This window comes from Podarcis vaucheri, assembly GCF_965113315.1.
Source record: "Podarcis vaucheri genome assembly, chromosome: 1".
In the NCBI taxonomy this organism is placed as follows: Eukaryota; Metazoa; Chordata; class Lepidosauria; order Squamata; family Lacertidae; genus Podarcis; species Podarcis vaucheri.
The window spans coordinates 30,361,917-30,388,865 of NC_138759.1; the positions used below are offsets into that span (position 1 = coordinate 30,361,917).

Here is a 26,949-nt window from a genome sequence, read left to right on the forward strand (position 1 = left end):
GCCAGAAAGGGCTGTCAGTATAATGGAGGAGGAGGAGGATTATGAATTCTTATCTGAGGTAGCCATGGCATAAACTGAAGCCTGGCAGTCTTTATTCTGGTTCAGTTACTCCAGAAGACTTTGTGCCTTTGGCTTCTCCCATCATCAATTCTGGTTCCACCCAGAGGTGTGGCACAGCCCCTCCCCCTGCAAGATTCACTCTGAGGGAAGGCGGTGATTGACAGAAAAAGGTCACCCTTCCCTGTCAAATACCTATCACAAAGCAAAGTGCAGGATTGTGTAGGGCTCTCTGGTTCAGGCTATTTGGAGCTGTGAAATCTGAACGGGTTGTGATGAAGTTGCAGCAGCTGGGCAGAATCTTAGAGAAATTATGTGCTCTGTGTAATGCTTGAAACTCAAGGGATACGTTTATCTCCCCATCCATACTGCAAGTATTCATGCCAGCAGTAGGCAGAGGGGGAAATGTACTTCATGCCTCAGATCCAGCTTATGCAGTATGTATTTTATAAACTATCCATTGCTTTAACATTATTGGGGTATTTTCCATGAAAGGCTACAATGAGCCCTAAAGTATCTTTCATTGGGCCTCATATTTTTCCCAGGGCTGTCTGATGTGTGATGGGGGAGGGGGTCTATTTCAGTTCCTGATGACATTATTATAATCACTTTGCTGCATTACCATAAAGCCCAGGAAATTAGCTATTACCCACCATCAGTCCTACCAAACATTATCATGGAGAATCATGCATTCACAGAACAGCATAAACTGTCAAAATTAGAGTCCATTTAAAACAGCAGCTGTTCCTTCATTTCTAAACAAGCTCTCAATGCAAAACCTCACTCTGCACTGGCCTCTTTTTGATTGCAGCTTTCAACAATTAAAGATGAACGACCAATCTTTTTTAAAATGACATACTTTAAATGTAAATTTTCCCTCCCTGAGTTTCACGCCCTTAATAACAACAAAACGAGCAAGACGAGTAAGAAAACATTTAAGTCAAACTAACTTTCCATTACGGATGACTTGTCCACTCATCACTTAACAAATATAATTAAACAGACCATTGGGCATCACCTTCTGACTGCAGCCATTTTGGGAGCTGGGGTGGGGGTGGGGGACTGCTTTCACAACAAACTGAGCCTCTCGTGCTTTGACTCTCAACGTATACAACAGCTGATCTTTGCACATCATGACTTCAGCCCTATTCAGGTGTTACTTTCATGTAGGGCATTTCCGTGTTGACTGTGGAGTGGAGTGACACATTTAGCCCTCCTCTGGCAAATCAATCCCTTCCTTCAACAGCTGCATGTTATGCACAGCTGCCTGCAGAAATATCTTAACATCCAAGCACCTGCTCACAGGTAAGAGCACTGAGTGACCGGGAGAAACATGCAACCAGGTGCCCTGACTGTGTGGCACCACCTGCAGGCAAGCATGTGCTTATGCAATGGATTTTCTCTGTAGACACCCATGATCAAAACTGTTACTTTTGGTTGTTGTTTAGTCGTTTAGTCATGTCCAACTCTTTGTGACCCCATGGACCAGAGCAAGCCAGGCACTCCTGTCTTCCACTGCCTCCCGCAGTTTGGTCAAACTCATGTTAGTAGCTTCAAGAACACTGTCCAACCATCTTGTCCTCTATCATCCCCTGCTCCTTGTGCCCTCAATCTTTCCCAGCACCAGGGTCTTTTCCAGGGAGTCTTCTCTTCTCATGAGGTGGCCAAAGTATTGAAGCCTCAGCTTCAGGATCTGTACTTCCAGTGAGCACTCAGGGCTGATTTCCTTCAGAATGGATAGGTTTGATCTTCCTGCAGTCCATGGGACTTTCAAGAGTCTCCTCCAGAACCATATGGTGTTACTATTGGTAAAAGGTAAAGGGACACCTGACCATTAGGTCCAGCCGTGGCCGATTCTGGGGTTGCGGTGCTCATCTCGCTTTATTGGCCAAGGGAGCTGGCGTACAGCTTCCGGGTCATGTGGCCAGCATGACTAAGCCGCTTCTGGCAAATCAGAGCAAAACACGGAAATGCCGTTTACATTCCCACTGGAGCGGTACCTATTTATCTACTTGCACTTTTTATGTGCTTTCGAACTGCTAGGTTGGCAGGAGGTTACTACTGGAGGTGGAGCTAAATAGGAAGCCCTGCTCTCTGCAGTCGATATGGAAATGCCCTACCCACAAGTAATACATTCCTATGTTCCCACACTACCTGGCGGCAGCAGCCAGTCTGCATGCAAAACAGCCCTGCAGTATCCCCTTTGTAATTTTGGATAGAAAGCCCCACGGAAAAAATTCTACATCATAACATACCATCTTTATCAGCCGCATTCTTGGTTTTCCCTATTTGCCAATGGCCCTTGAAAATAGCCTGGAAAATGTCCCTGGGAACAGGGATGCACTTTGGTCTTTCAAATTTCTGTGGTGCCCTGAGGGAGGCCAAAATTTGGCACCCCGCCACCTTTTGCCTTCTGTTCCACTCAATTCATGATGTCACAGTTGCAGCACCTTTTGATGCCTGCTAGACTCACCACCCAGTGCAGCAGAACCAGTCACACTGCCCTAAATCCACCAGTGCTGGGAATGACAGTATGTCGTGGCGCATCACTTTCACAAGAGATGAACAGTCCCACAAAAATGGGGGGTTAAAAAGTTCAATATTGTGTGTGTGTGTGTGTGTGTGTGTTTATCTTTTGAAATGGAAGTCTTACCAAGCCATCAAGAAAACAGTGAATAGTTCCAGCCAGCAGCTTTGTCTTCTACAAATGTGCTTGTAAATTCTGAAAAGTATCTACATCACCATAATCCAGTTTGCAGTTACCCCTGCAAATAATCCCTCACTTCTGCACATACCCTGGCATCCCTAGTTCATTTCTATGCAGCCCATTGGTTATTATCCATTATGTAGATGCTCCAAACCATTTGGCTCCTTGGCAAGGAGCACCAAGAGACATGCAGAGGGGTGGTGTACAAAGAGTATATATCTGGCCAGCCTTAGTTCTATCCATGCTCTGTTGCATAAATATGTTGTGCATGCACCTGCCTTTGGAAATGGTTCAGAAACTGATATTAGTTCAAAACAGAGTTGCAAGGTTGTTGACTGGGCACTGGCCATGTGAAATTATTCTATTCGCTCTCGTATGGTGATGTTTGCTGCTTTGGGCTTCCTTTTGGAAGGAAAAGCAGCAGACAAAGAAGCACTAAATAAGGGGAAATTGAAATACACCCATTCCACCCCATTTCAGCATAAATCTGCCATTTTTAATGCAAATCTGCAAAGATTGTCATTTAAATATTTTTGTGGTAAATGCTTTCACCTTGTTCAAATATGCATCTTTCAATGCATTTTGATACCTATTTTGAAATGCTGGGACATTTGGGAACTGCAAAAGCCAATGGATTAACTACATTTCAATCCACACACATCCAAAAGATGCAAAACAAGCTCGTTTTAATCAAAATTCACCAATTCCTCAAGCATGCCAAATGAACAGTGAAAAACAGGCATACAAAAATGAATTAAAAGTGGGTGTTTATAAAAACTACACATATTAACTAAGCTCCTGTCCACTGAAAAGCCCCCCAGTCTAAGAGAAGCACAGGCACATGCAAGCACTTAAAACCTTTTACGGAAAGCAATAGCTGTGTGGCAGGAAAAGGAGCAGTGTCTCTTTAAGAGTCAACAGTAAATTAAATTGCCCAAAAGAGTGCAATAATTAGCAGTTAGTAGCTTATTAAAAGGATGGCAAAGGCCAAGCTGCCATCTGGGATCTCCATTTTCTTCTGATTGTTATTATGTCAAGATCGGCAAGTTGCATTAGCTTTCATGTCACTGGGCTTGCCCTTACTTTACATGTAAATTTTAATGAAAGATACAGCACTTTAAAAATCAGACATCCATCAGAAGTGCTATTAGCCCAGCTTTTACAAAACATATGGCCTGGTTCTCTACTTCCACATCTCTACACACCACTGAATGCTTCAAATGAGAGAGAGAGAGAGAGCGCTTTTCAGTCATGTCAATTAAATATTCACTTTGAGCAGAGTGAAACCTGAGCCCCATCAAAAACAATACACTACAGTAATACATCAGAGAACAATATTTCTGCTTCTGTTTGCACACAATGCAGCCATAATGTCTGCAACTCCCAGAGGAATCATTCTTCTTAATGAAAATTAAAACCAAGCCAGAGTCAGATGCTTATTCACATATAAAAAGGAGCAGTTTTAACAGACATTAACGCTGTGCTCGCTCAAATTACTCGTCGGTATAATCCCTAACACGTTGTTATGCACTCTTCACTCACACATTTTATAGAGAATACCTCAACACATGAAGAAAAATATATTTTACCCTGAGATTAAGAGTGCCCCTCTTTCCAACTACATTATTAAATATTATGTACTTTGCCTGCTTAAAAAAAAAAAGCCCCACCGAACTATGTCTTAGCTCAACTTACTTTTCATAAAATTCATAAAATTACTTTACTTACTTTTCATTAAAATTACTTACTTTTCATAAAAATTACTTACTTTTCATAAAAATTACTTACTTTTCATAAAAATTACTTACTTTTCATTAAAATTACTTACTTTTCATAAAAATTACTTACTTTTCATTAAAATTACTTACTTTTCATAAAAATTACTTACTTTTCATAAAAATTACTTACTTTTCATAAAAATTACTTACTTTTCATTAAAATTCAACAGTTCAATATAGTATTGGACTGGGATTACACACACACGCCTATCTATCTATCTATCTATCTATCTATCTATCTATCTATCTATCTATCTCACTATCCAGAAAATTAAATAACAGCAATTCTAACTCTGGTTAACAAACAAAGATGGTCTAACACCAATGGCCACTGCATAAGGTGCTCTACTTGATTTGTGAGAGAATGAATTTCCTTCTGCCAGTTGCCCCACATGCAGTATCCCTCCACACAGAATATTTGGGAGCTGAGGAAACTGGACAGTCCCTTTCCATGAGCTTCTTGGTTGTCAGGATCCAAAGCAGAGGTAAATAATTATGAGAGGAAGAAGACAATTACACCTGTTCTATCTTGGTTATAATTCATTAGATGGTGATTTGTCCTATGATTTGAAATATAGGCAGCTTGTTATTTCTTCTTTTGAGTACATATCGCCTAACATGTTGAAAATGTTAAGTGGTGCAAGTTTACCTTTCCCTCCGGGGAAAACTGTCAACCTAAGCAAAAGTCCCATTTGTCATCATATATGGAAAATGATCCCACACGTTTTCCTATATAAGCTACTCCCATATGCAGTATGAACTGAGCCACCCTGCTGGTTCCTTGCTTGTCACACAGAAGGTGAGCCAGGCAAAGAAGAGCGTAAGCATTAGGTTCTTCCATTTCATGACACACCTTCATATTTAGGCAATGTCTCCTAAACTTATGCTGAGAGTCGAAGAAATTCTCCCTGGTGCTCTAACAAACTGAAAAAATGCTTTACAATTTCTTTATTACTAGACATAATACAAGCTAAATGGAGATCAGTAACATTGAAACAAACTCCTCACCTGTGCAATAATTTTATACGGTATGTGAATGTCACTGTTTCTGACAACTTCTGCATCTCTTTAATAGGCTCAGGACCACAATACCTCAAGGACCGCTTCTCCCCATATACAGTGGTGCCTCGCAAGACGAAATTAATCCGTTCCACGAGTCTCTTCGTCTTGCGGTTTTTTCGTCTTGCGAAGCACGGCTATTAGCGGCTTAGCGGCTATTAATGGCTTAGCGGCTTAGCGGCTTAGCGGCTATTAACGGCTTAGCAGCTATTAACGGCTTAGCGGCTTTAAGAAAAAGGAAACAAACTTGCAAGCCCATAGGGAAATTCGTCTTGCGAAGCGACTCAAAAAACGCAAAACCCTTTCGTCTAGCGAGTTTTTCGTCTTGCGAGGCATTCGTCTTGCGGGGCACCACTGTAAACTGACCCTGACCATGATCATCAACTGAGGCCCTTCTTCATGTGCCTTCTCCACAAGAGGTCTCTCCAGGGAGGTTCGCCTGGCGTCTTCATGATACACCTTTAGGCACCAGGGGAAAACATCCAGGGGAAAACAAACCAGGTCTTTGGCTGATAAATATTCTATGGCCTTTAAAATATGTTTGTGGGAGAGGTGTTATTGTTATTGTTTTGTTTTTGTTTTAACTATTTATTTTCTGCTTTTATCCTACATTGTTATGTTGTGAACCACCCTGAAATTTTCAGATAAAGTTGTTGTTGTTTAGTTGTTTAGTCGTGTCCGACTCTTCGTGTCCCCATGGACCAGAGCACGCCAGGCACTCCTGTCTTCCACTGCCTCCCGCAGTTTGGTCAAATTCATGTTAGTAGCTTCAAGAACACTGTCCAACCATCTGGTCCTATGTCGTCCCCTTCTCCTTGTGCCCTCTTCAGATGAAGGGCAGTATATAAATTTCATAAATAAAAATAAAATAAATAATTGCTTCTGCCAGGCTAAGGCTCTCACCCCACAAAATGCTGCCACCTTTGCAGGTAGAGTCTAACTATTTCCAGTTCTCTTAAGATTACCTAGGAAGCTTTCATCTACATAACTGAGTCAGAGTGCTAAAGGGCCATAATATGTACATATTGATTGCATCTAACCAACACACAAATCAACAGGAGAGAGAAAGAGAGAGCACACAGGCAAGCCCATCATATTCAGAAAAGCTCCCATTGTATACGGATATTCCAACCATTAGAAAATAACCCAAATGCCTGATAGTATTTCAGGTGTTAGGTAACATCTATGTAACAATTTCAAATAAGCCTCTTTCACAACCTGATTTTTTTCATTTAGAGTTCATGGATTAGCTGATTCTCAGAAGTAAAACCTGGGGATTTTGTGTGTGTGTGTAAAAAAAGACACAACTAAAAGAAAGCAATTCATCTGAAATACCATCTTATTCACACACAAAACTGTGGGGGTTTTTAAACATGTTTTCTTTAAATAAAGAAAGAAAGAAAAGGATGGGAAATGCCAGAGTGTTTCAAAACAATTTTTCAGAGAACAAAAAGTGCACTGCGTCCATTTTATAGGACAAACTAACATTTTAAGAATAATGGCCAAGGCTGGCAATGTAGATGTAATGGTGCCTTCTCCCCTTATAATTAGATTCTATTAGAGTGCAATTTTTTTAAAAATAATTAGTCACTGATGGCTTGCTTAAATATTTGCATAAACCCTTGGCTACTAAGCTGATCTTATTCACAAGGCTTTTAAATCCTAGTGGTGTTGCTGGCAAAGAGAAATGGAAAAATATGTTGCACATAACTCATTTAAATGCCACTAATTATTTAAGCATGCAAAAAGAAGTCAGTAATTTTCCCCTTGTCACCTGCCATTCAGCACTTTTCACCTTTTTTCTCTACCTAGAATAAATCCCAGTGATGTAAACGGAACGTCCTTCCAAGAAATAGTGCTTAAGATCATTGCAGCCACAAAGTATTATCATTGTTTTATACACACACACACACACACACACACACACAATGCATAATGCTACAGGCTTCAGTTCTCTCTACCGCATATTACATTATATATCTTACTCTGCTTTCAAACTCATCTACAATGTAAAAAAGGCAAACAGCCTCAATGTGTATATTATACATTTCTGCACATCACTGAAAACTAGGCACAAAAAAGAGGGGGGATCTACCTAATTTCTAATCATTCCAGTTGTTTGTGTAAATTGTGTGCTGTTTCATGCTATAGTACAGAATCCAGATTAGCCACCAAGTGTACTTTTAACAGAAAACGACAGCAAGGGATATATGGAAATTTCGTCTGGTCTGCATTTTTAAGCAAACTGACCCAGTTTGCACTTCCCAGACTAAAAGCATAATCCTTACCATGTCTACTCAGAAGTAAGCCCTATTGGGATTAATGGATCTTATTTCTAGGTAAGTGGGGTTAGGACTGCAGACTTCTACACATAATTATTCTTCAGTTTTCATACTTCTCTAAAATTGTGTGATACAGTTCTCAGTTCCAAAATTACAAAATTTTGTTAATAACAAGCACTTCAGGGCAATGCCGTACTTTTCCGTGTATAAGACTAGGGTTTTTACTCTAAAATAAGGTTTGAAATCGGGGAGGGGGTCTTATACACGGATAGTGCATATGCATATTTTCTTAAATTGGAGTCCCCCAAAGTAGGGGGCATATTATACATGGGGGCGTCTTATACATGAAAAAATATGGTATATGTTTAGAAATGCATACATGGGGTAGTATTCATCCAATGTGTCCCAATAGCACAAAGATTTCCATTTCCACAATGGAACCCCCACAATCTGCACCAGGGAGTTATGGGAAACCCTAGAACAGATTTAGGCAATGCATAGGGTGGGGAGAGGAGAACACTCCACTCCCCAACCAGACATTGTTGCACTGACAGAACGTTCACTTAGTGCTACTCTGGATACAACCAACTGAAATAAAATATTATTTAAATAAAAATGGTCGTACTTCAAAACAAACGCAGATTCAGAGTGGAATGAACACATGCAAAACTGACCAAAACGGTCCAGAAACAGACTGAGTCATCAGTCATCCCCACCTGCGACCAGTCTTGGCTTTCTAACAAGGGTACCTGCATGATGCACATACTTGTAAAGTGTGTATCTGCTGTATTCCTACCTTAAAAATTTAAGTATATGCCTTTTTAAAATGTCCCTCTTGCATCCACCTAAATAATACGTAGCAGCGTTCAATCCACATAGGGGGAAAAACCAATTCCAGATCATCTGTTCAGGTACAGAAAAGCCCGAGAAAATATGCAATTTTGTGAAGTAAAGAGGTGGGTGAAAAATGCTAATAATACATGAATAACCCTATACATAGCACATGTTGTGTACCAAGCATTGCACAATCTAGAGTATGTCAGCCTGTGCATCATGTTATGCAGTTCTCTGCAAGGGGTTGAAATGGCATGCCACAGCAAAGTCTAGCTGTGCTTAAGCTCTCACCAAAATCAATAAGATATTTAAGTATCATTGATTTCAATTTGACTTTTAATGCACCTGTTAAGTTGTCTTTAGATTTCACTCACAGACTCTTAGAACTCCACATGAATAAAAAGAAGTGAAATCCTAAGAACAGTTCACATTTACATAGCACTTTAGAGCGTTCAGAAGTAGTCCATGTGTATTACAGCAGTGTTCCTAACATCCAGCCTTGGAAAAGCCAGTTGCTGAGAGTTGGGACCATGCTTTTGGTCACATGCTTTCTTTGCTGAAAGTTCCCTATTAAATCCATGGCATCTCCAGTTAGAAGGAACTAGTAGCATGTGTTGGGGGAGACCCTGTCTGAGGCAGAAATGGCCAGTCAGAGTAGATAATACCAGGCTGGGTGGATAAAAAGTGTGGCTTAATATAAGCCAGCTTCCTATTGGCTTATTATTATCCTCAGATTGTAAGTGAACCAAGACTGCATGTTTACCAAGTAAGTTTATAGCTAAGATAAAAATTAAACTTCACAGCTCACATTCTTTGGCTACGTGAAGCTGATAACTTTCCCTAAGAATCCTGGGAATTGAAATTTTGTCAAGGGTGCTGGTAAATGTAATTTCATAAGGGATACATTACAGTTCCCATGGTTCCTTAGGGAAGCAGCATGCTTTAAATGGGCTTTCAATGTAGGTGTGCACACAGAATTTGCCATTGCAACACAGCAGCTCCTGGCTTCTCACATTAAAAGGAAGAATCCGAAGGCTGACCTAACAAAGTGAAATCAATGACATTAACTGGAGAGGTGGGGGGGGCGAGATTGACATGTTTTCTTTTATGGCTTCCCACATTCTATTGCACATGTGTGTGCAAGTGGAGTCATGGATTTACTGCAGTGTGCGAAGAGAAAAGAAACCAATGTGTGGTCAAACCAAGAAAGATCATAAAAACCAACACCCAAAAAAGCATGGTAGGAGTGAGGAAATTTATAGTGGAATGCAACAGGAAGGTCAATTATAATTTCCTTATCTAAAGGCTGTCTACAGAACAAATGATACGGTAGAATGTGACTAGACATTAACTCAAGCTCAATAGCAAATTAGAAGGAGGTTATTTATTATCTATTTGGCCATCATTTATTTAGTGAGGCTAGAAAATACACTCTAAGTAATGGTTCTTTAATTCTCATCCTCCTCTTTATTCCTCAAGAAAGAACAGCCACTGCAGAACAAGCTCAAGTCCACCCAGCAGTTCCTGGATTTGGTGTCTCGTTCAATTCCAGATGTCATGCATGACTGCAAGGCATTGCAACAGTCAAATGACAAAATCCATATATGGAATAAATGCTTTAGAACAAATCCACTTTTCGTTTAACACTACACATCACAGCTGCTTTGCTCCCCCTCCCTGGACTTTTTTAGCTCAGTGCAAGACAGCAGCTGAGCCAAAAGTTGGCTAAGTGTGTCATCCAAACCAAGGTTCATGGCTAAGCTCTCTCTTCCTCAACCACAATCTGTAGCTTAGGTTTGTTCTTTGCTACAGGCCATGGTTAAGGGAATACAGACCTTAACCACAATTCTGGGCTCAGATGACATGCAACGTCGAACATAGGCTTAGCTGCAGCTCAAGCTGAGCTAAGAAGTCCAGGGAGGAGCAAAGTGGGTGCAAGCTTCACTCCAGGATACAGAACATTCTCAGTAAAGCATTATTTGGCATACCATGACACGCAAACCAAGCCAGTGATTGCAGGGGAATCAGGCATGTGCCTTTTCCTACCATGAGGAAGACAACATGTTACATAGGCATTCCACATGGGGGCCATTTTTCATGCACACCTATTTCCATTATCAACCCCTTTTTATTTTATTTTTATTTTATTTTAGAGGAGGAGGAAGAATCGCACAAACTGGGTGCATGAATGAACTTGGCCTCCATATGAAACTATTACATCATATATTTAATTAAGCAGTGTGGTGGATGTTGACCAGTTAAGCAACTGAACTGAGTCCAAAGTTCATTTGATTCCAAGAGCTCTGTATACCATAATGGCAAAACACATTGTATTTCCAAGCAAAATATTTATTGGGAAACAATGGAAAAAACACTCACACACAATAATTTGATTTAACTTGAATGAGTTTCTCAGGTTCTCCTTCTTCCTCAAACACCCCCAACAAAAGACCCACAGTGGACACAAAGTGATTCTGCCTTTTTTAACAGCCACAAACTTCTCCTGCCTGCTGATGTGTCTTAATGAGACATGCATAAAAGAGAAAACGCCTCTCTTTTGAAGAGTGGATTTTTACCCTGTTAAGACTACCCAAGTATGGTGCTCTTCCAATCATTTTGAATAACAATGGCCACTTCAGATACATTGGAGTATGTTTTCTTCATTTTAAGTTTCATTATCATTTCTATATCTTTTTTTCTGAGCAGAAGACTGTTGCTCCATAAAGTGAATATGCGTTGTGCCATGATCCACCCACATCCAGCTGATTCCATGTTTGGACATAATTGCACCAATACAACGCCCACAAACTCAAGATGGCAGGCCCCAGCTATTTTATTAATAGACCTACTAAGTATGAAGGCTGCCTACCTGGTGCTGGTTTCATTTACTGGTGCTGTGATACAAGGATAAAGGGCCATATCCTGTTGGACTACAACTCCCATCATCCCTGGCCACTGGACATGCTGGGCAGGGCTGATGGGAGCTGGAGTTCATCTGGAGGGCTGCAGGCTCCGCGTCCCTGAAGTTCCAAAGATGGCACTTGAGATCCAAGTGCCAGAAACAACAGTGGCAACTAGTTGTCCCATGCCATCAGACTGTTTCCTGTGTTGATCAAACCCACATAGCAGCCTGTGCATTTCCAAATGTCACAGGACAGACCACAACCCAAAACATCTTTTCTTAGGGGTTATCACAACAGATGATTCAGCAAAATCGTTTTCTTTTTAAATAAAAGCATTAGTATGGACCACACAGATTTTTAAAAGATGACACACAAACATTTTACAAGCATATAAACAATCAGAGCCATTCTTTTTAAAAGAAAATGATCTCTACCTTTACTTCTACCTATAAGGTATGAAGTTGTATGTCCACATAAGCACAGGTACGGAGAAGTGTCCACCGAGGGGGGAAGGCGAGAGAAAAGAGCAGGAAGGAGGATTTAAAGAAAATAACAAAAATTAAAATTAGATCACTGTGCACATCACCAACAGACAACATGAAAATAAGCATATGAACACAGCACAAAAGGGAGAAAAATGCACCCAAAGCACACTTTTTAAGAAGAGGGAATAGCAAACCACACAAAACAGATAAGTAGGTAACTATTTAAGCACTTTAGCTCCAAATTTACATGGAGAAAGGCAGGTTGTGCATGCAATAGCAGCATATCAGCAACGCACAGCACACCACATCAAAACCAAAACTACAAGGAAAACAAAGGTTAACACATGGGGCAAAGGGAGGGGTTTCTCCTGTGGAAATATATTGGCCCAATATTTTCCACCTACCAATAGTGGTGTAGGATAAATAAGATTGTGCAGTTGTTCCAGATACACAAACACACACGTTGTTTCTCTATATTATATTGCCACTGAATACAATATGTATTTATTGAGTCACACAGGTACGTTAGGATTTTATACACACTATATAAATATTCATCGGGATGGAACAGTGGAGAGAATTAGCTGGAAAGAAAAATACAGCCAGTTACTTGACACAATGAGATAGGTACAGGAATGTGATGGGAAGAAATGCCAGAGGTCATTGGTTCCTAGTATAGACACCAGGCAAGGGGAAGCAGGATGAAGAAACCACTGTCATTTATCAAAGGCAGGCTGAAGTCACAAGTCTTCAAACTGAATGGGCAGCAGCTTGAAACCTATGGGCCAGTGACTCAAATTGTATAAAGCAGGCATTTCACCACTTGCTTTGACAGATGCACACTCCACAATGTAATGCCTTTTCAAGAATCTGGCTGGTATAACATGAGCTTTTCATGGTTCCCGAAGAACCTGCTATCACAGTCCCTTTACACCCGAGTGTTGCAGTTGGGACTTGTCAACTGCAGTATTTACTCTACAGTAGCTTACCATACCTGGCTACAGACCAGCTGAAAAATGAAGCAGGGGTAAAGAGACAAGTGAAGAGCTCCTTGGAACCCAGCCAAGTACTCAGAATAAAAAGAGAGAAGGAAGAGAGGCTCTTAATGCAACAATAGCAGTGACAGATCAGGAACTGAGATTGGGTCCACTAAGCTTCCTGGCAGACACCCAGGCTGCTCCACCATCTTAAAACTTAGGGGCAGACTCCACTGGACCTTAACTGTATTGTTCCACCTTTGGTTTCCACAAACTGTGAGAATGAGGAGCCTGATCTGGATCCGGACCCTAGCATGTGCAATGGAGGGCATTAGTCGTTTGGCCCCTGCTACAATCTCAAACTGGTTCCAGAAACATCTGCAATTTTCCTTGGGGAGGGGTCAATACATTCACACTGAAGGTGCAGTGTAGGGCAAAAGGTCAAAGCCTCCCTACCACCACCACCACCCCTGCAAGGGTCCTGATCCAGATTTTGCTTCCCTGGCAATTTAAGGGGCAGGAACTTCACTCAAAGGCAAAACTATACAATTATGTACATGTAGTTTGGCCCTTTGGAAATGTACCTGAATTTCAAATAACTGCTCAGTGGCATTACTCTGCATTGGTCTTCAAGCTTATGGTTTAAGATTTTTACTTTTACTTTAACCAGAGAACTTTCACTGGTCAGATATAATTTCAGCAGTATTCTAAATTAGCTGGGCAAAATTCAGTTCTCCATTACCTGTTTGGCAATGGCTTTAGCAGAAAGATGCAACCACAACAACAATCTGGCTAACAGAAGGGTGATCTGGCAAAGCAGCACACGTTAGCATTTCATGTTTGTGCCTTACTACTGTAGCAAAGAGCCTTTTGACCCCTTTCTCATTTCATCCTACGGGGCTCTTTTCAGACCCAGCAGGAAGACCAGTGGCAGTCTGTGCTAGCCTCACCTAACAAGATGTTCAATAAAGGGGGTTGCTTGGCAAGTAGAACTGGATTGCTCTGTGCCACATCTTAGGGCAAGGATTTTGTAGTGGCTGCAAAAGGATACATCTCTCTTTGTGCCAATGTAGCAAAAGAGGAACAATTATGTTCCAGGATAGCTTTATAGCTCTGACTTGCCTCCTACTGCTGCCATCCCAATTCAGCTCCTTGCTTCCTGACTAGAGGGGCCTCAGCTGCTTGGCCTGAATCAGCAGAGGAAGAGTATACCTTACACATGTGGACTGAAAGAGAACTCTTGATTTGAAGGTTCAGATGATTCCTCAGTTACACTGAGTTATAGTACCTGGGACCAAAAACTTTATGGACCCACCCTTCTGAACAAGGAACCACTTTCCTCAGCTGACCCATTCAATATTTGCTTGTTGTTCGCTGAAATGGAGGGTGTGAATCCAGCATCTCTGCCATATCTAGAGGCAGATCATGCCACAGCTGCATCAAATCCTCTCTCTTCCGTACCTAATTCCTGAATGTTTGCTTGCTTTTGTCCAAACTTTACACCATTACTTTCTGCCCAGCATGAGGCCAATAAGCTCCCTCTGCCAAATTCAATCAATGCACAATAACATCTGGCCCAAACGACGAAAACAAGGCTTCTGATCCAGCCCTGGGTTATACCAAACTTCATTTGTTGGAACAATGCGTTCTGAACGTATTTGAATACCATAAGCTGCAGGTTGGAAACAAAAATACCATAAGCTCTAAATTGTCTTCAAGGATCTAGGGTCATTTTGTGAAACCTGTTAAGTATGTTCTTGCAGAACATTTCCCCTGAAATGGGAAGTGAAATTCTGAAGGCCATGTTTACCAAACAGGTAAAGAAACTGTGTCAGATTTCAAAACAAAGGCTGGTGAGTATATGAAGAGAAGGAGCATGTTTGCAGTTCTCTTAATTTCCCTTTCAGCACTTCAATTCATTGTCAGAACACCTGACTTCAAACTTCCCAGAATTATACAGTTTTTTTTCCAGTCTGAGGTCCTCCAGATATTTTAGATTACAGCTCCCACGGATCCTGCCCACAGTTGCTGGGGCAGATAGGAGCTGGAGTCCCAAACATCTAGAAGTGCCCAGGCTGTGGGGGACAGGGAGGCTGCTCTTGAGCATTGGTTGCACAGCCCAAAGTTTGGCAAGTGAGTGATGGAAAGGCAAGAGGGGGGGGAAACAAAGCAGTTGGGCTGCTTTGGGGATATGGGCTTATGCAAGCCAAGCCAGGACTAGAAAGAAGCATGGGTCATTGTGGCCACAGTCAGGCACTGCCAAAAGCAGGAAAGAAAAGACTTACCTTGTTCACCCATCATCAGGTGTGAAAGGCCTTTGAGAAAGAGAAAGAAAGGAAGTGAGAAAGGTAGTAGAAAAGGAGAAAGACAAATATAGGAAGATGCATGTGTCTATCATTTATATAGCCCAATAGTATTGGCAATCACCACATACTTGATGAGGAAGTATGGATACTGTGCTCCATGCATGAAATTGCATGTGCATGCATGCACACAAACACACACCACAACTTTCCATATTAAAGGGGAAAGCTTGGGCTGCAGAGAAAAGATTCCATTGATGTCAGTGAGAAAACATCCACAGATTTTAATGGAAGGAGTGTGTTCTTAGTCAGATGTCAGCGTCAGACACTTGGTTTGCAGGCTTTCACTCTCATTTTACAAAACATGTCAAAAAGCTAATCCTTACTCCTGATAAAGGTCTTACAAACCACCATTAACCACAAATCCTTTGCATATCTCTGGTTTTCATTTCGGGTATACACAAGCGTACACACACAAGCTCCACCACAACACACGCACACAGCTATACTCATGTAGCTGCCACTTTTCTTCAGAATTTGTATGGGCAGTATCTTAAGAGTTTGGAGATATCAGATGCACCTGTCGAATTTTTTTGCAATCAACAGTAGTTTTCATGTTTTTAGTAATTTGTTTATCTTTTTCTATTCCTTCACCCTTAGAAATTTAAAATCCAGATCATCCAAAGTAAATATTCATCCAAAAGAACTCTCCACCGGAGAAGGGGATTACTATTTGTAATAACCGTGCGAGTATGTATATGCATATACACACATATTTAAATGTTCAAGATTACTAAGGATTTGGGGGGGCAGAATCAGAAGCCACATGTTTTACAATCCCATCCCTTCCTTCTACTATAAATAAATGCAACAGATTTCTTTTGATTAAGACATGTCCTGAATTATTATTATTATTTGCTTTTGTTTTGAATAGATATGATTGAATGTTGCATTTTTATTTCATTTGGGGATATTCTTGCACAACTCAATTTATGGTTCCTTCTGCCACTGATGCCTAGGAAGAAAAAAACATATGTTTGTTCAGTTCTTATGAATGCTGTAAAAGCAATTTAAGCCCTGGAATATGCTGAAGCATGTCATACAACCTACCCATGAAAAAGAAGTGCTGAAGCAACAAGAAACCAATGTGTAATTGAAGTTTGCTACAAGTTTCATAGTTTTTAAAATGTATTATTCTTATTTATATCCTATTTTGACATTGGACTCTATTCGGGATTCTCAGCAGTCTTTCATTTGAGGAATGGCTCAAGTCCACATCTACATAGTTCCAGAAATACTGAAGCATCACTTGTTCTTATCCTGGACTTGAGGTTGTATATTTTTACTACTGCTAACTATGGAGGAGGAGGAGGAGGGGAGGAGGAGTTTGGATTTGATAATCCGCCTTTCACTCTCCTTAAGGAAGAAGAAGAAGAAGAAGAAGAAGAAGAAGAGGAGGAGGAGTTTGGATTTGATATCCCGCTTTATCACTACCCGAAGGAGTCTCAAAGCGGCTAACATTCTCCTTTCCCTTCCTCCCCAACAACAAACACTCTGTGAGGTGAGTGAGGCTGAGAGACTTCAGAGAAGTGTGACTAGCCCAAGGTCACCCAGCAGCTGCATGTGGAGGAACGGAGACGCGAACCCGGTTCACCAGATTACGAGTCTACCGCTCTTAACCACTACACCACACTGGAGGAGGAATAGTAGCTGTAGAAAAGCAACAGCAGTAGGAGAACTAAAAGGCATTATCTTGCCCCACCTAATTTTCCATTCTTAGGAAATGTCCCTGACAAGAAATGGATCAGTAACGGCTGATCTGCAACTGCAGTTGCACTTTCAAGTATTTTAATGATTATTAGAATAGTTTCCTATGCTTTACACATTATGTACTCATTACATGGAGGACTTACTCTCCATGTGCATTAAATGGGGAGCTAACGTTTGTCTGCCACTAACAGTATAGTCAATAGGTCCAAGAAATAAGGTTCCCAGCAGAGCCTAGAGATCCTACTTTTTTGTGTGTATTTTTGTGCCGCAGAAACATTTAGGTCCTTCTAGATGTTAGGTTCTAGAGATGATTGGCACTTGGATGACTCATAATATGTTGTCCACAATTAAAAGAAAAGTGTGCTGTATTTATAATGCTTGGGACCCTTCCAGTAAATTAAAATTTAAAAGCAGCACAGAAATGTTAAAAGTAGAATAGTAAGTCAACTAACACAGGGGCTTACCCAAGTTTGGTTATTATTCAGCAGCAGCATCAACTGCAGTTATCTTCTGACAGGAAAGGAGAACTGCAATATTTGATTTCCAAACGTGTCCCCTCAAACATTGCCCACATGACCCTGGCTTGCCTGGCACGCTAAGCTAAACTCTGACATGATCAACAGCAGGTGAACTTGTGGGCTCAGCTGCTTTGCTCCTCCATGGCATTTTTTCCTGCTATGCCATAGTGAGCTGAATGAAGGTTTAGCTTAGTGTGTCACCTGAGGCTATGGACTTGTGATCAAGCACTCTTCTTGCTAAACATGAGCTATAGCTAAGGTTTGCTCTTGATTATAGCTCTTCTTTGGTGAGAACAGAGCCGCTCACAAGTTAGGATTGTACATGGAAGGACATGGGTTAGGACATGTAAAAAATACACATACAATACAAAAACATATTTTATAAATCAATGGGTTCTCAGTTCATAGAATTATAGAATCATACGCAAACAATCTAAACATTGTTTATGTAGAAATGTTTTAATTCAAAACAAATGAACCAAAATGCCCTCTTCTACATGCTAGAAATATGCTGCACTCTTGCAAAAAGAAGGTAATTTTAAAAATAAATAAGCACAACAAACATTTGCTTTCTTTTAGGGCTTAATATATGTAAACATACAAACCAACCAACAAATGTCACCCCTTCCTACAGCAAAGTTATGGGTCCATCCTAAGAGGTTGCTTCTATAAATGTTAAAGGTAAAGGGACCCCTGACCATTAGGTCCAGTTGTGGCCGACTGGGGTTGCGGCGCTCATCTCGCTTTATTGGCCGAGGGAGCCGGTGTACAGCTTCCGGGTCACGTGGCCAGCATGACTAAACCGCTTCTGGCGAGCTAGAGCAGCACACGGAAACGCCGTTTACCTTCCCGCCAGAGCAGTACCTATTTATCTACTTGCACTTTGACGTGATTTCGAACTGCTAGGTTGGCAGGAGCAGGGACCGAGCAATGGGAGCTCACCCCATCACGGGGATTCGAACCGCCGACCTTCTGATTGGCAAGCCCTAGGCTCAGTGGTTTAACCCACAGGGCCACCCGCGTCCCCTATAAATTTTAGAGACTTGCATAATAATTTAACAAATGCAACACTTCATCACAGCTAACACAGCTCTCAAGTATTTTGTACTAGAAACCTGTTTCTCAATACAGAATGCCAAATGTGAAATGGTCCGTTAACTCAACAAATCTCTATACACAGTGAATAACAACTGCAAAATTGTTGTAAGAAGCTTCTTAACTAATGATCCTGAAGTAGGCAGTTATCCATCTGAAGTCCCAGCCAATTCATTTTAAATTTTACTTTGGATAAGAGACTAAGGAAAAGCACAAAGTTAACATTGGCCCACATCCTTGAAAACAGATGCATCTATTGAGACCAAATGTCACATTTGTGGGGGCAAAGAAAACTAAACTTTGGAGTTTTAAGTACAACATGATTGCATAATCTTTTAAAAGGTTAATTTTAATCACGCTAGATCTCCAAGTACCGTTTTCAAGAGTTAAAGTTGTCTGTATATAAAAATCAGAAGTGTACAGTTCCACTTTCTATATGAAAGTAAAGAATTAAGTGTCACTAATTGCACAAAGTGCTTAAGGGCCAACCCTTGGATCTGCATGCAGCCGTAAGGACATTTTAAAAAGTAGCTTCAGAGTACAATTACATGAAAGAGCAATGCAATTAAGCAGTGGTCCTCATATCTGAGGACTTATTAGGGGGCACTTTGGTAGGGTGGGGTAGTTACAATGGAAACCTTGGAACTGCAGCCTTTTTGTCGTGCTTAATTATGCTCAAGCTCTTAGCACTTACAGAGCAGGAAAATTAAAGCCACTAAACATAAAGAAGTAAGAGAAGTGCATTTTCTTTTTTAAAAAAACCAGCTTAAAATGACAAGTGATTGAAGCCATGAAGGACGATGGAGTCTTTTTGTTCTTCTTAATTATAGCTTGTCCTGTTGTACTCAGCCAATGTTGAACTGGGTGGAGGGGTGTTTTTTGTGTGTATCAGCTGGAACAAAAAGACTCTGTTAGCGTGTTGGAAGACGAATGGTTCTATTTAGGCCCAAAGACTACCATTTCTACCTTTGAACGGCAGCAGGAAAGAATCACAGAACGAAACTAACAGCACAGCAAGAACTGGACTTTATCCCTCAGAGCACTACCAGGCACTTAGCTTTGGATTCTATCAAGAGATGGGGCTAACTTCCAACCATAACTGGGAATCTTGAACTCTGAGTTACCTATATAAAAACCAGATTATCTTTTTTTTTTAAAGGGCAAGCACACTCCTAGCTTTTAAAAGAAGGAGCTGAACTACGAAGAAAGAAAGAATTACAGAGGAATGCAATGCAAAGAGAGAGAGGTTCTCAAAGGATTTGGGTTTCTGTTGGACAGGATGTGATGAGTTGTTAGCCTCCAGCATACATAGTGCCCACCCATCCTTCACCACTGGGCACACCTGTAGCTGGGCTAGAAAACAGTCATTCTCATCCAATACATCAATGGCATATGCAGTAGCCAAGGGGCTCCTTACAGGCCCCAACAGTACAGCTAGCCAGAAGCTAAGCAGAGATATTGTAGCCTGAGGCCCATTTCCAATCCAATTACACAAAACAGCTGTGCTATGCCACCTCTTCCATCTCCACTTGAGATGCCCATCTTAGGACTAAGTCTCTGTCAGTGGAAGAGATTTTCAGGGGTAATATATGGACTAGAAGAATTATTTGCATGCATTCTTTCATGCTGATGTGGTAAGAGTATGAAAGGCTGCAGAGGATTCAAGTTACTTTGAATCTGCGCTCTGTTTAATAAGTTTTAATGGAACACATATGTGTAGAGGCATTTAAATGGAAGTTCCCACAAACAGGAACTAGATAAATAGCATGACTAAAGAGTGGGTAGATGTGTGCCAGTAAGAAGCTTTACATATCAAAGAATGTGTAATCAAGGGCTCATTGCAAAATATTCCACTCTCCAATTATTGCTACATCTAATGCCCTCAAAACTGAACAGCTTACTTGACTGACTCTTGAGGATGCCTCATCAAATTGCTGCCATCTTGAACTGTGCTCTGAGCATTTGGGGGCAGAAGAGATCATGTGCAAATAAATCCAAGATGGTAGCCAGCCATGTCCTGGAACTGGCTCTTCCCTTTGTTAAATTTAAGTGAAATCTCATTCTAACCAATACTATGAATGAATTAGAGCACCTCCCACTTCTGACCATGTGCAAAGATACACATAATGGGAAATAGCAAGAATGTACCTAGTTGGAAGAACTGTGCAGATTTTAAACCTTCATTCCTTCCATGTTATTTCACATGTGATTTCCAAATAAGTGGTCTAGAAACAGAGCATTTGTAAATATGAATAAAATATTTTATTATGGGAATAAACCGTTAATTATGTACATGGCTGAATTTTCAAATTTAGAACAGTGGAAGAATTCATTTGAATTTATAATTAAGTCTATAAGAGGAAAGCTTTAATGAAGTTATTGATCTCTTTTAGAAAGAATGGCTTCAATTTAGATATGCTCACACACAGTGAGCTGCTGTCTGCTTGAATTAGCCCATTGCTAATCCCAACCTAGCAACATTGAGGCCCTGCATTGTGCCGATGAAATTATTAGTCACACCACTCATCCACTTGTTCAGGGAGACAGCAGAAATTGTGAGAGTCTCTCACTTCCCCAACAGGTGACTGGTGCTTTTTCATCTCTTTCATTCCTGTTCAAGGTGTCCATTTTAGAAGTAAGTCTGTCAACGTTAGAAAGAGGGGTGGGGTTAGAGGTGAAATATGGGCTACATAGAAAGCTACTTTCATTTGACTGGGCAGCAGCTATACAGCTACAGCCATTGGGTAGAATTTTAAAATTATGAACCAGAGTTATCACCTGTCTGCATATGCAGTTCCTCTTACAAGTAATGATGCACATGGAGAAGCCTGTTTATATGCACACCCTAAGCAGCTTAGGATCAGGTTACCCCAGAGATCACATGCTCCCATATGAACCTCCCTGTACAGTAACATTGACCATAGATGCTGTTAAGGACTGGTTGGACGCAGAGGAATAGTGGGAGGAACCAGCTGGGGTGAACTCCCAAAGGAAGAAGGCTCCAAGCCAGGGTAGGTGGTGAGATGATGATGATCAGAGGTCAGAGGGAGAAGACTGGGAGGAGGAAGAGGTGTTGGAAGCTGAAGAGGTAGCACGGCTTGGTGAGAAGGGGGAGTCTGGGGCAGAGAGAATTCCAGAACCAGAAGTGGAAGCAGGAGAGTGGGATGAGGGAGGCCAAGAGGCAGAAATGTTTCAGGCTGGTGAAGAATCAGGTGGTCCCTCCCCCTCTTACCGTGACAAGCTCCCCTCCCTCCTGGTCTCCCAAAACCTGGAGAGGCATGAAGCAGGAGGAGCAGAGACAGGCACACAGGCGCAGTCTCAGATTACTTGGGGGAAACCTGGGAGAGGAGGGCACTTAGGCAGCTGTGGGAAGGTGGCCTCATAGAGCCACAACTGCCTCATAGGGGCAGGACCTACCGAAGAAGAGTAGCTGTGCTTATCAGGCCTGACATTCCTGTGCAGAACCTGGTTGTTGTTGTTTTTTCTTAGAAAGAGTTAACTCCATGTGATTTACTTCTGACTTGCTCTTGACAGAGGCCCTGTGCTCCACTGCATCCATATGGAATTGTAGGTGGGCATATTCAAAAGACAAGACCTTTTTGGTGGTGCTCCTATAACTACAGAACACTTTCCACCAGGATTCTCTTTCCTTCACCAAAAGTTTGACACAATTCTCTCTTTTCAGCTGGCTTTTAAGGTATAATTGGTTATTTTGCTGGAACTTGTGTCAATATATTATCTTTCTGTCTTGTACTGTTTAAGTACTGGCATTACCAAACCAATAAATGCAGGAAAATGGGGGGATGGGAATACAAGTGTTCATATAAGGGTGACCTAAGTGAATGAGAAGCTGTGCTGGTGTAAAGGATCAGCAATCTAAAACATAAATACTGGGCACACTTCAACAACCACCAGTGCTGTGCAACCTCCATCCATTTCAGCAAGGTTAAGAGAGGGCTCCTGAGAAATCCCCAGCGAAAAGCTACACAGCAACCAAGCTGCCAAGCTGTGTATTACTTGTTCACAGCTGTTAGCATCTACTATGAGCAGGTGAGCTCCTCTAGTCTGAAGGCCAATTTGGACCCAGCAATGACAGCTCTTCAGTTCCTATGAAGTAGGACATAGCATTCTGGCACCAGTAACTTGGCAAACAGAAACAAGAGCTAGGAAGCAGGACTATCCTAGGGGAAAGCCACAGAAAGTCTGTAAAGGTAATAGAGGAAGAGAAGCTGGAATCCTGGGGGTTTCAGCTGGTTTTAAAGCCCCCCCCCCCGGACATCCTTTTTAGTGTGCATTTATGAAGATTCCTGCTAACCATGATATTGAGGCAGTTATGCACAACCCCACTTTCAATACTATTTGAGCCTACAAAGGTTTTGAAGTGGTCATGCTGCTTCATTTCCAATAGGTGCATGTTCCATAGCTTCCTGCTGAAATTCTGTAATTTTTCATATCACAAATGGGGTTTTTTTTGGGGGGGGCTGTTCCAATTTTATTGTCCTATGGTGCAAGAATGCCCCTCCAGATGGCAATAATGCAGCAACCTTGGGAAAGCAGCACCGACCACTAATAAAGTGGAAGGGTGTGTGGATCATCCAGTATAAATTCACCACTACTGAACCTTTATTGTGTCGGTGGCATTGCAGGCTACATAAGCAAGCAAACAAACAAACAAAACCCACAAGTCTTATCAAAGTGTTTGCTTCCCCAACAATTTCCCCCTCCAAATCTGTCTCTTTTAAGATTTCACAGGAACTAATCAAATTTCTAATCAAATGCTCTAACTTCAGTTCTTTATCAACTTTACCCTTGCACTGAGAGCTTCTCTGCTAGCCTTAGAAACCTTAAGGGGCTATCTATTTTGTTTTTAAATGTTCTATTGTTTTTAACACTGGATTGGAAGCCGCCTAGAGTGGCTGGGGAAACTCAGCCAAATGGGCGGGGTATAAATAATTTATTATTATTATTATTATTATTATTATTATTATTATTATTATTATTATCTGATGATGGTGACGCACCCACAGCCATTGGATGAACCATGTTTGCTAATGGTTTCTGAGACTCCCAGGTAAGAATGTGCAAAACCATGACGACACAGAAATCTCAGTAGCCTCATCTAATGTAATTTAGTAGCCAAGTGAGTCCAGAAGTGGTGGTATTGGCAGAAATAAGGTCAAGCAGCATGGTCCCCACTGTTTAATTGCTATCAGTCCTATACCTTAATAAAGGCCTTGCTAAGAAAGAAAATGGCCTCTATGCAAGACAATGTGTTTTTTAAGACCCTACAATTTAAAAAGTGATGGAGGGCACTCCAGCCTCTTTCCATCTATGTTCTAATAGATATTTTATATAGATATTGATATATTTCAATTCTAATAATGTTTAATTGGTTTTGAATGCGTGCTTTTTTTCTATGCCTTTAATTGTTTCTGTTTTAGCCGTAAGCCACCTTGAGTCCCTGTTGCTGCATCATTATTTATTGGTTGTTGAATTTGTTGTTATAAAAATAAAACAGTGTTATCTGCTTTGAGGATGATTTATGGAAAAGTGGAATTGTTTTAAAAACAAACAAGCATGTGGCGAGTCCCTGAGGATATGAACATGAGAGACCTGGCTGGCAATGACACTTCACTATATATACATCAGTGGCAAAAGGATTCACAGAGACCTGGTAGTCTCCAGGGACTGAGAGGTGGAGCAAACAGTAGCCAAGCCAACCTGCACTATTGACCAAAAACATGCTTGCAGTTCTAAACTGAAATAGAAAAGTTATGAAGTGGCTCTTAAAGAGGGCGAGGAGCATCACAACTGATCATTCCTCTTGGTGGGCTCCATGCTAACAGGAATGGTAGTCTAAAAAAATGAGATGGCTGGCACGAAAATAAAAGAGTTCATTCAAATCAAATTCCAGTTCACTTGATTTTGGCTTGCCCATAGAGAAAAGTCTTGGGGTCAAGCACTTTGTGACAGCCAATCCTAGGCTGTTGACTGGGGTATTAGTTGTGGCCTGTCTAGCAGGCAAATAAAATGAATCAATTCATCAATACAAGTCCTTTGCAGCCCTACTGCTGCCTGCAGGTAAATAGTTGCATGATAAAGAAAATTCCTAAACTGTCCCATAAATCTATAAACAGCCTGGGGCACCTTTCTGCATCAAAACAGGCTGCAACAGGGATGGCCAACTAAGGACCTACAGGCCAGATCCAATCCTCAGGGCAATTTTATCAGCTTTGCCAAATTTGAAGTAAGGTAAGGCGAAGGCACCAGATATATGTGAAAATGTGCCCTTTTGCGCACCCTGCCTGCTGAATGCAACTGCAGCTGACAGTGACACGTAATTGCATATAGGCAAATCCATAGCATATCTCCAGGAGAAGAGGGAGGGTGTGGGGAGGGGCACACAAGCCTGTGTGTATGCAACAGGTGCTCAGAGAATGCCAAGTCCACTTGTATCAGTTAAGGAAATTTAACTGAGCTGCAATAGTTAAGGGGTGTGAGCAGATCTTGAATTGAGAGGGGTGCTGTTGTGCGAGGACTATTGTGAAGCAGGTGCCAAATGAGAGCTAACTAGGCATTTTGCCACTCTTACAAATATCCTATAACTCTTCTTCCAGCACCAGATGTGCTGAAAAATGCTTTGCATGCATCTTAACTCATTTCCATGCATCTTAACTCCTTTCCATGGAAGCCCTCACCCAGAATCTTCTGTTCTGGGCGGCATGGGAGATTTTTACTTCTACTCTTATCTAAGTTATATGACATGATGTCCATTTAGAATTGTGTATGAATACCTGGTTCATTTAGAGAGGGAAAACACATTGCAAAGGCAAATATGAAATGGGTGTTATTAGTTGATCAAATGTCTTTCGGAATCATGCCTGGAAGAAACACAGTGTCACATGACCTCTTCCACCCTTATTATCAGTTGTGTTGTGAGGATGTACTGCCTTATTCCATGCTGATATGGTCCGTATGGTGAGCGAGGAAAGCATGATACAGAGAGAATAGGAAGAGAACTGTAGATTAACTTGCACTCTTGACTTGATTGATTTGGGGCAGGGGGAGTTACACTCCTAGGTGTAAATCGAATGACTTAAGAGAAAGATTATTAATCATGATGATTAATTATGATGGTTATTTATTATGATGATTAATTCACATTATCATTTATTGGATTTCTTACCCACTGTTCAATGTGAGGTACCAAGGCAGGTTACAGCAACATAAAAAATCTCTGCCTGTCAAAGCCCATTGCACAGCACTTCCCAACAGCCAGCTTTCCTTCAGGCACTAAGGAACTACGGTGCAAGGGATTTGCCAGCCCTGTGCTTGACAGAGCACTGCACACAGGGCCGGCAAAGTTGTTTTCTACAGAGATTGGCTGCATGATTGAGTTCCTCACAGGGAACTCAGTCACACAGCTGATCAGGCAGGGCTGAACTCATCACACATCAGCTGCTGGACAGCGACTTCAACCCTACTTGCTATTCCAGGGAAACTCATGTGACTGATTCATCAAGGACTGGCCGAGCAATTGGGTTCCCCATGGAGATCTGTGCAATGCAGTCAATACTGCCATATCTCTATTTGCGCCATACCCAACACTGGGGGCAAGTGGGCATAGTCTGAGGAAAGCAGTCCCTTGGGCCAAATTTGACCCATCCCAGGTTCCCCACCCCTGCCTATCAGTTATCTTTCTCACCTTGATAAGAAAGAGAGAAAAAACTCTCTACAAAAAGCAACTAGGGGATACTTTTGATCATGGTTGAGTGACCCATCCCTGCCACTGTACAAGCCTCCTGAAACTGCTTCTCATTTTTTAAAAATGGTGGAAAGTTACACACGTTGGCATGAAGCATGAATCTTGGTCCCTAGTTTTGGCCTTTTCCTCTTCTCAGAAGCTGGTACAGCACCTATCACATGGCAAAGCTTCCCTGGATGTGAAAAACACAGCAGTTGGGTTGTGAGTTCACTATATGGGCCAGAGACTTCAGTGGCAGGCAAACCAAGACCTTTAATATTGTTTGTTCATTCATTAGATCAACATCCTCCACCCCAGAAGTGAAGGCTATACAGTAACGTTAGGCAGGGGAAACCACCTAGGAATTGGGAGTCAGCATTCTCTGTGGATGAATATTTCCTTGGGGTGGATAAATCCAATATGCTGGAAGAGCACAA

General features: G+C 41.4%; 1 protein-coding gene across 27 annotated transcripts in view; it reads right to left on the reverse strand.

Annotated features, from left to right (window-relative positions):
- The window catches only part of NRXN3 (neurexin 3), a 1,220,542-nt gene that overhangs the window by 1,094,800 nt on the left and 98,793 nt on the right, over window positions 1–26,949 (reverse strand). For all 27 annotated transcript variants that reach the window (XM_082232019.1, XM_082232034.1, XM_082232025.1 and 24 more), the window contains exon 4: window positions 15,368–15,397. In XM_082232019.1, coding sequence (XP_082088145.1) covers window positions 15,368–15,397 — 30 coding nt within the window. The remainder of the gene's footprint in view (window positions 1–15,367; window positions 15,398–26,949) is intronic.